This window comes from Ursus maritimus, unplaced genomic scaffold (assembly GCF_017311325.1).
Source record: "Ursus maritimus isolate PB19 unplaced genomic scaffold, ASM1731132v1 scaffold_25, whole genome shotgun sequence".
NCBI lineage: Eukaryota > Metazoa > Chordata > Mammalia > Carnivora > Ursidae > Ursus > Ursus maritimus.
Window position 1 is genome coordinate 798,623 of NW_024425008.1, and position 8,905 is coordinate 807,527.

Below are 8,905 nucleotides of genomic sequence, written 5' to 3' on the forward strand. Positions count from 1 at the left end.
GCAGGGCTTCCCCAAGACGGGGTCAGGGCTGGACGGGGCTGAGCCCGAGGCCTGCGCCTGCCCCATGGGTTCGAGCACATGACCCAACCTCTCTGAGCCTCAGTTTCCCTGTCTGGAATATGGGACAGTAATCTGCCTGTCCTCTTCAGGGGGTGGGGGTGAGATGAGGTGGGGTCCCGGGGGAGGGCTGGGCTGGTGCCGGAGGTGGCGGTCACCACCCTGGTCACGCTAGAACCAGCCGGAGGGTCCGCGAGGGCCGGGGCCTGGATCCCCCCCAACAGGGCCCCCTGGAGGCTGCAGCTCCTGGAGACAGGCCCCCTCCTCTCCACTGGGCTCCCTGCTTGGGGTTTCCCAAACCCCGAACCCTGGAAAGCACCACCCCAGCCACTGAGGCCCAGAAGGGAAGGCTCCCCTGTGTCCCCACATCTGCTTCAGCCAAGAAAATTGGTCCCTATATCCATCCTTTGGGTAAAAACCCCCAGACTAATAAAAAGGGTGGCAGTGTGTTTTAATAGAAAATCAGTGTGACCCCACTTCGGTAGTGGGGATGGGTGTGCAGGGTATAACCCCGGGAGGGGGCAGCACAGCCCTGGCCATCCCACGGGTATTTGTCTGCAGGTGGCTGGGGGAGATGGCGTCTTCCTGGCAGTCCCTCCTGGTGTCTGCCCATGGGCCTCCCTGCTTTGTTCAGGCGTCCCCCTCCATGCAGGGTCCGGGGGGCTCCTGGAGTTTGTCGCCATGTCTCCGCATGGCCTCGCCACGCCAGCGGTGGCACGCTGTCTGCACACAGTCATGGGACACAGAGGCCCTGCAGCTGGTGTGCGGTGCAGCCTGGGGTCTAGGCACAGACAGCTGCGCTCCGAAGGTGGCGGGGTCCGGGCGGAGCGAGCTCCCTCTCAGCCCCTCCCAGGTGGACATCTGGGAGGGGCAACACATATTTCCCCCCAGGACACAGGAGGGTCTCCGAGGCCTTGGGGTCCCGGGGAGCAGTCAGACTTGGGCTCAGAGGTTAGCGCCCCAATACCACCAACAAGGGGAGATGCCAGGCCCCCTGCCCTGTGTGCAGTTTCAGGAGGGAGGGCCCCACCCTGACAGTCAGACCGCCTGTTTCAACGGGGTTTCGAGGTCCAGGCCCCGTAAGCCCAAAGCAGCAAAGGCAGTGTCACCTCCGAGGGGCCCCACAGATACAGGGCCTGTCCCTGTCTTCAACGGGCTCCGTGTGGCCACATCCAGGCCTGGCCCAAGGGTACGGAGGGTTCCCATGGGGGTGAGGGAGGGTCTGGGGGTCTCTCGGGGGGGCCGAAGTGTGTGTGGAATTCTCTTTCTAATAAAACCTCACAGTGGACCCCGACAGATGCAGCAAGAGGGGCCCTGATTGGAGGGGGTGGGGCCACGTGCTGCTGCAGAGCGGGCTGGAAGCCCTCCGACCTGACCTGGGGCTCCCGCCTCCTGCCCTGCACCACAGGGGCCACGGGTCAGAGCTGTAGGAGGCAGCGCCAGCAGGTGAGGGCCGCGTGCCTGAGGCGCAGGCCAAGGACCAGGAGCCGGGCCCAGAGGTCCTCAAGGGCCAGTGCCACGGGCTTGGCTCGGCCACAGTACAGACCCAGCACCAGCACCAGCAGGACACACACGGACAGCCGCAGGAGCAGGGAGCTGCCTCGGGGCCTGGGCCGGCGGGGCGCTGGGGGCGGAGGGGGACCCGGATGAGCCCCTGCCCGCAGGACCCACCCCACAGTGAGGACCGGTGGGCCTCCCTCCTCCCTCCCCTCAGGGCAAGGCTCACCCCGACGGTGGGCCCCTTCAGGGTGGGTCCCTGGGGTGCCTTGCATGGTCCCCATGGGGCATGGGGCACCCCCATTCCTGCCCAGGGCCTCTGCCAGTGTTGGGTGGCTTCCTTGCGAAAGAGCCTCCCATTGGCTGTGCCCGGCGCCCGCCCTCTTGGAAGGAGTAAGGGGGAGTGACCGCAGAGGGGCACGATGTCAGGGACCCTGGCTGAGGGAGTGGCCTTGCCAGGGCGGGGGGCCCTGCTGCAGCCACCGGGGGTGTGTGTGGCGAGGGTGGCCTGGGCACGGCGTGTGGGGCTGGGGGCGAAGGTTCAGACTCACCCCTGGTGGTGGTGGTGGTGGGCTCCCTGCTGGCGATATCTGGGAAGGAGAACGGAGAGGGGTTTGGGCACAGAGGGCCCCCCGCCTGGGGTGCATGCTGCCTCCCTGCCCAGCGCTCTCAGGACCTCGCATTGCACGGCCACCCCGTGAAGCACCCGGAGATGGGCCGAGTCAGATACAGCCACCCCACTTTACATGTGGGAGGTCCACGCCCCCCTGGCCAGCCAGCCTGGGCGCCATCCAGGGGTCCCCCCCCACCTCACGGCTTCAGGCTCAGGCAGCCAGAATGGGGAGGCTGGGTACTGCTCTCAGAGCCTGTGGGAGCTCGATGACCCGGCCCGCGGTGGCTTGGGGGAGGAGCCTGCAGGGGTCCCGGGGAGGGGCCATAGGGGCTGGCCCTGGGAGAGGGCTGGGCAGGACGCTTGCTCCTGTCCATCCCCCACAGTGCACTGGGGGGCCCCAGATGGCCCCCCGACCACCTGGGCCCCAATTCCCCCCCCCGCCGAGTCTCTGCCTCCAGGGTCGCTGAGAGGTTCCTGGGGGGGGGGTGCAGAGCCATATGTGTGTGGGGGCGAGCACTGAGCCCAGGAGGGATGGGCGCGAAGAGCAGGTGTCAGGAGCCCCGTGAGCAGCATGGGCCGTCGGGAGAGGAGTTGAGGACTGGACTGGACGTTTAGGGCTGGCCATCCAGAGAGACACTCACAGGTGCTGGGCATGAGTTTTACCCGTAACCCAGCAGGTCTCAGGAAGTACCTTGCTTGGGGGCTGTGGTGGGCAGGATCTAAGACGTCCCCGTGATTGCTACCCCTCTAATGTCATCCTCCCCTGAGTGGGGGCCTGTGACTTGCTTCTACCCAACAGAATAAGGCAAAGTGGAAGGGATTCTGCAGCTGACAGGCAAACACCAATCAGCTGACTCTGAGTCCATCAAAAGGGAGATTATCTTGGGTGGGCCTGGCCTCATCAGGCAAGCTATTTAAGAAAGACGGTCTGAAGGTCAGAGGGGATCTGCTGCTGGTCTTGGAGGTGCACCGCTGTGGTTTCTACAGGAAACAAAGTCTGCAGACAGCTCTGTGAGCTTGGAATAGGACCCCAGACCTCAGCTGGGAGGCGGTCCCAGCCCACACCTGGATGGCAGCCTTGGGAGACCTGAGCCAAGGACCACCTACACTGTGCCTGGACCCCTGACCCACAGGGTCACTGCAGTAATAGACGTGGGCTGCTCGAAACTTCTAAGTCTGTGGTAATTTGTTACATGGCATAGCTAGCTGATACAGGGGCTGGTCCCATGGGCAGGGCTGGAGCAGGAGTGAAGGGGTCAGGGGAGGAGAGGGTGGGTGGCAGGGAGGGGCCCTGGGGCAGGGGGACCCAAGGACCTGCGGCCGGGGCTGGGAGAATTTGGGAGGTGGGCAGTGAAGTACGCAGATGTGGGGCAGCAGGAGGAGCTGAAGGGCAGAGGGAGGCTCGCAGGGCTGGAGGGAAGAGTGGGCGCGTGCTGGGGACACTGCCCACTGGCTTTCCCTCCAGGACAGTCGCAATTTGGGCAGCTCTGATTTGTTTTTTCCTGCCAGTTACTGTTTTGTTGACCGTTACTCTGTGTCCAGCCTAAGCCGTGGGCCAGGGTTTTATTGGGGTTCTGTCTAGAGACAGGACAGGTGGCTGCGGTCCCTCCAGATGGCCCTCTGTGAGGTCCTGGGACATGCGCCCCCCTCCCCCCCGGCCTGGCCCGGCGCCTGCTTGCCACGCTCTGTTCTTACAGTGGACGGCCACCTCCAGGGGCTCCTGGAACCGTACACGCCTCGAGGTCTTCTGTGGTTCGGCGCTGTGGCCGCCGTGCTCCGGCCGGCTCCGCCTCAGGATGGAGGGGGGGCACCTCCTGTCGCCCTCCTGGGGTGGGGGTGGGAGGCAGAGGGAAGCGGGCAGAAGTAAACCCCCAGGGGGCTGGGGACAAGGTGCCCCGGCCAGGCTCCCTGCGGCCTTGGCCAGCACAATCGGATGGCCGTGTTCATGGCCGCACAGACCCGAGGCTCCTGCCCAGGCCGTGCCCCCACCAACCCTGATGGCATCCGTAATAATAATGACGATGGTGGTAATGGTAGCCGTCTTCCTGTCTGAGCCGTCTGCACAGAACCTCACTGAATCCTGGAACACTGGGCCCCCAGATCTCCTCTGTGCCTGGGAGCCAGGAAGGAGGCCGGGCCCCGAGTCAGGCCTGTCCGAGGTCAGGGCCTGGCTTGTGTCACACAGCGGGTCTCTGTCACTCACCCGTGGACACGGTGAGGGATCTGGGGAGGGACAGAGCCTGGGCACAGGTGCCCGCCCGGTGCTGCCCTTCCGCCCACACCGAGTTTAGAATGTGGAGTTGCTGGACTGCTCTGAGCCTCAGTGTTTCCATCTATAAAATGGGGACAGCAGGCTGTTCTGAGCTGAGTACACCCATTTTGAATGGATACTGGCAGGCCTCAACCACCAGAACCTGCTGCTGGCCTTCTGGGGGACGTGAGACCCACCTAGTCCTGGGGTTGGGTGCCCAGTGTGGCTGGGACGCCTGTGTCTGTGGCCTGCCACCGGCCTGGCAGTGAGCACAGAGGTGAGGTGGGGGCTCAGGTCTGAAGTTGGTCTCCACTTTGCCCTGGCCTGGCCTTCCTCTCTCCACCGTCCCTCACTCGCACACCCTCCTCCCTGGGCTGCAAGGTGACCTTGCTAGGGAAGCATCCAGACTTGCTGCTGCCTTGCTCCGGAGCCCCGCATGGCTCCTGCTTCCTCTGCCTCGCCTGTGCTCTCTCCTGGCCCACCCTCCCTGCCCTTGCATGCTGTGCCCCTGGCCTTGGCCCTGGCCTTGCACCTTTGGGCATGCCATGTGCCCCCTAGGGGCCTCCGACCCTCTCTGCCAGACCAAACCTTTAAAGAGCCACCAACCCGCAAATCCCCACCCTGGTAATTAACTCTCCCGGGGTTCCTGGGGCCGGGACAGCTCAGGGCAAGGACAGGGACCGTGCCTCCTGCCTGTGCTCCCCCTTCCCTGTCCCCAGCGGGAGCCCAGGTGGCCCACCCTGGTGCACTTGGCCTTGAGACCCTGGGTTCAGGGCTTGTCCGGGACCCAGCCTTACCCTCTCTGCCCTGGGTATCGGCGAGCTTGGAGCGGCCCTTTCATTCTTCCTGGTGCGATGTCGCGTGTCCGGCTGGGAGTCGGGGCTCAAGGCTCGCCCTGCAGTCCTCATTTATTGGGACATGGTCCTAGAGAAGCAGAGACATTATTGCATGAACAGCAGTGGTAGGAGTAGATGGAGGGGAATTCTCCTGCTGCCCTGCCCAGGAGCAGACGCGGCTTTCCTTCTAGTGCTCCCAGTACGGTGCTCCCCGCTCCCTCCCCAGCGGCCAGTGTCCCCCATTGCCAGCTCTTGTGGCTGTGCCACGTTCCACGGGGCTGTCCTCTGTAACCGGCCTCGGTGCTGGGTGCTCAGGGAGTATGTGTTCTGTTACATCACCTGCACTGCTTTGAGGTCATGTCGGGGAGACTCCGGGGTGTGAGGGAAGGGGTCCAGGGCCGGGCGTTGTTTGGGGCTGGGAAGGCTGCTCCAGAGGGTCTCGTGCTCCGCTCCGCGAGGGGCTGGAGCTGGTGGGGCCCGCCCAGACTCTTTTGTCTCTGTCTCTCGCCTCTCCTTCGGGCCCTGTCCCAGGTTTAACTTGCTTTCTTATTAGGTGTAAGGTGGCGCCCCCCCCCCCCCACGTCCACCTGTGATTGCCAAGCACCCGTCCTTCCTGACTGCGGCCCCTCTTGGTGGATTCTCTTTCACCTTTGAAGGGTTCCTGACTGTGGAGACCTCCCCCGGTCCTGCTGTGGGCACAGACCGCACCAGGCACCCGTGCAGGCAAAGCTGAGCATTGAGCATGAGTCCTTCGAGGGCCCTGCGTGGGGGCGACGGGCCCACCCTCTTCAGTGTACATGTGGGTAAATCGAGGCCGGGGCTTCCCCAGCCACGCAGACACCAGGGGCATCTCTGCCCCTCCCCCTGGATAACGAGATGAGTTGGGGGTGGCATGGGCGCCACCAGCCCCACCTTATCCTCAGCCCCAGGCTCCTCTGGGTCTCCCTGGTCTGGGGTCCTTGGTGGACATCCCTATGCCCCCTGTACATGGCGAAGTTTGGGTTTTGTGAGGAGCGTCCCTGGCTTCTGTCCTCTAAGGATGTCCACCCCGTGCCCAGGGCTGAGAAGGGGGCTGATGGTGAGGGTCCCACACCATCTCCTACATGGTGCCATCAGGGTGCCCCCAGGGGCGGGCGGCCTCGAGCGGTGAGCAGGGCCCCGCTACAGTCTTCCTGGGGAGATGCCAGGGTGGCTGTGCCCCTCGGCCCTGGCAGGTGTCAGTGTCCCAGCCGTGCAGAGCCCGGTAATGATGTCTGCACTCCGCAGCCGGGCGGCTTCAATTACTTCTAAGGGAGCAGTTTTCTCCTTCTCAGCGTCAGGTTTTTATTGCAAACAGAGTCAGGGAAGGAGCCTCGGGCCCAGGGAGGGGGACACGGCAGGGAGGGTGGCTTCTCTTAAGAACTTGCTGACCTCTCAGGTGAGGAAACAGGCCTGGAGAGGCTTGCAGGGCAGCACCCAGCTGGGAGCCTGCAGCACCTCCCCCTCCCCCCGGGACTGGGGACAGCACCGTGTGTGCGTGCCTCACGTGTATGTGCGCTTATGTGTGAGCACGAGTGTGTGCGTGTCCATGCGTGTGAGCACGAGTGTGTGCATGTGTGAGAGCATGAGTGTGTGCGTGTCCATGCGTGTGAGCACGAGTGTGTGCGTGTCCATGCGTGTGAGCACGAGTGTGTGCGTGTCCGTGCGTGTGAGCACGAGTGTGTGCATGCGTGTGAGCACGAGTGTGTGCATGTCCATGCGTGTGAGCACGAGTGTGTGCATGTGTGAGAGCATGAGTGTGTGCGTGTCCATGCGTGTGAGCACGAGTGTGTGCGTGTCCGTGCGTGTGAGCACGAGTGTGTGCATGCGTGTGAGCACGAGTGTGTGCATGTCCATGCGTGTGAGCACGAGTGTGTGCATGCGTGTGAGCACGAGTGTGTGTGTGTCCGTGCCTGTGAGCATGTATGTGAGCATGAGTGTGTGCACGTGTGTGAGCAGGTGTGAGATGAGTGCGTGTGAATGTATGTGAGCACGAATGTGTACGTGCGTGTAAGCATGAGTGTGTGCACGTGTGTGCAGTGCATGTGCGTGTGCCTGTGAGCATGTGTCCCTATGCATATATGTGTGAGCATGTCTGTGTGTGCTTGTGTGTATATGTGAGGGCAACTGCACGCACACCTTAGTGTGTGTGTGCGTGCGTGTGCACACATATAGGAGTGTGCATGGCTATTTGCACATAGGTGCAGGAGTGTGCTCATGTACGTGGACACATGTGAGTGTAGTGTGGGGTGTGTATTGCACAAGCATGTGGGTGTATGCCGTGTGCATGCGTGTGTCTGAGTGTGAATGCCTGTGTGCATATGTGTGTGTGCAGTGTGTTCGTGTGTGTCTCCATGGCTCTGGTGCAGCCCAGTGGGTCCCACCAGCTTCATCACGGGCTCCGTGTGACTCTGTGTGACCTTGGACAGGCCTCCTACGCTCTCTGTGCCTCAGTCTACTCAGCTGAAAATAGGGACCACAATAGCAACTTCCTCCGTGGGCCCGGTGAGGGCAGCACGGCTATGTGTGTCAGGGGCTCAGAGTGAGCCTGGGACAGTCACTCAGGGAAAGAGTGGCTTTGCTCGGGCACAGAGCCTGGGGCCCATCTGCCCGCGTGAGGACGTTGCGCTCCCCCCAGGCGGCCCTCGGGAGCCCCGGGCCTTCCCTGGCCATGTGCCTTTGCCTGGGTCCCCGTCTGCGGCCGGGCGGTCTCCCCCCACCTCCCCTTTACCCACTGTCCCTGCCCTGCTGGTCTACCCCCATCTCTGCAGCCTTGTTCAGGCTCCAGCTTCCCCTTAAATGTCATTTCCTCCAAGCGGAAGTGGGGGCCTTTGCCGCTGGCTTGAGTCCCGGGCTCTGTCCTGCTATGGCTCAGTGTCCTTTCTCAACAGCATGATTGTCCCAGGCCTCAGTCTCCCCACCTGCGGTGCAGGAGGAGGCGAGGACTGGTCTTGGTACCGCCTCCCGGCTCCCCCACCGACCCCCTCCAGCCACCGGGCAGGCCGCCCACCCCAGGCTGGAGGGCAGGGCCCTGCACAGGAGTGGGGAGATAGCAACAGCATGTAACAGGAGTGCCCTCCACTCTGAGGCCGCTCGTGACAGATGGGTGATAAAGGGCGGAAAATAGCTCAGGCCTGGGGCCTGTGGAGTGTCACCACCTCCCCACCCATGGAGGACACGCCCCAGGGCAGGGCTTCTCGGACAACAGCCTCTCACCTCTGTTGAGGGGACACTTGCCTCCCCCTGGGGGTAGGGAACGTGGTCGCTGCAGCCTGAGCCTGCCCAGCCTTGTCTCTGGGTGGGGGCCCACCTGGCTGGGCCTGCCAGGCAGAGGTGGGCCAAGGGCGCCTGGGGCTCAGGGCCTGCCCCGGGCCTTCCCCAGAGCTCCTGCTCCAGGCCTGGTGGGTCAGGGTGCGGGGGCGGGGTGGAGCTCAGGCTCTCCTGCACTCCTTCATAGGAGCACAGGTCTGGCCAAGGCCGTGCGTCCACAAGAGCCCTGACCGTCCATGGGGTCTGGCCCACGGAGGCTGAGCCTTTGCAGCCCAGCTCAGCAGCCCAGCCCCACTCCCCCCCAGCCCCGGCTCTGCACACCTCTCCCACCAGCCACCAGGCAGGTGTGAGGCAGGCTGGGCC

The 8,905-nt window shown here is 63.7% G+C and overlaps 1 protein-coding gene across 1 annotated transcript in view; it reads right to left on the bottom strand.

The window, feature by feature from the left end:
• Positions 1–872: 872 nt before the first annotated feature.
• Positions 873–8,905, bottom strand: part of CUNH14orf180 (chromosome unknown C14orf180 homolog) — a 12,359-nt gene continuing 4,326 nt past the window's right edge. The window contains exons 2-5 of the mRNA XM_040641238.1: positions 5,216–5,342; positions 3,863–3,992; positions 2,106–2,144; positions 873–1,681 (exon numbers count right to left, since the gene is read on the bottom strand). Of these exons, the coding sequence (XP_040497172.1) occupies positions 1,476–1,681; positions 2,106–2,144; positions 3,863–3,992; positions 5,216–5,326 (486 nt within the window). The 5' untranslated portion in view covers positions 5,327–5,342 and the 3' untranslated portion in view covers positions 873–1,475. The remainder of the gene's footprint in view (positions 1,682–2,105; positions 2,145–3,862; positions 3,993–5,215; positions 5,343–8,905) is intronic.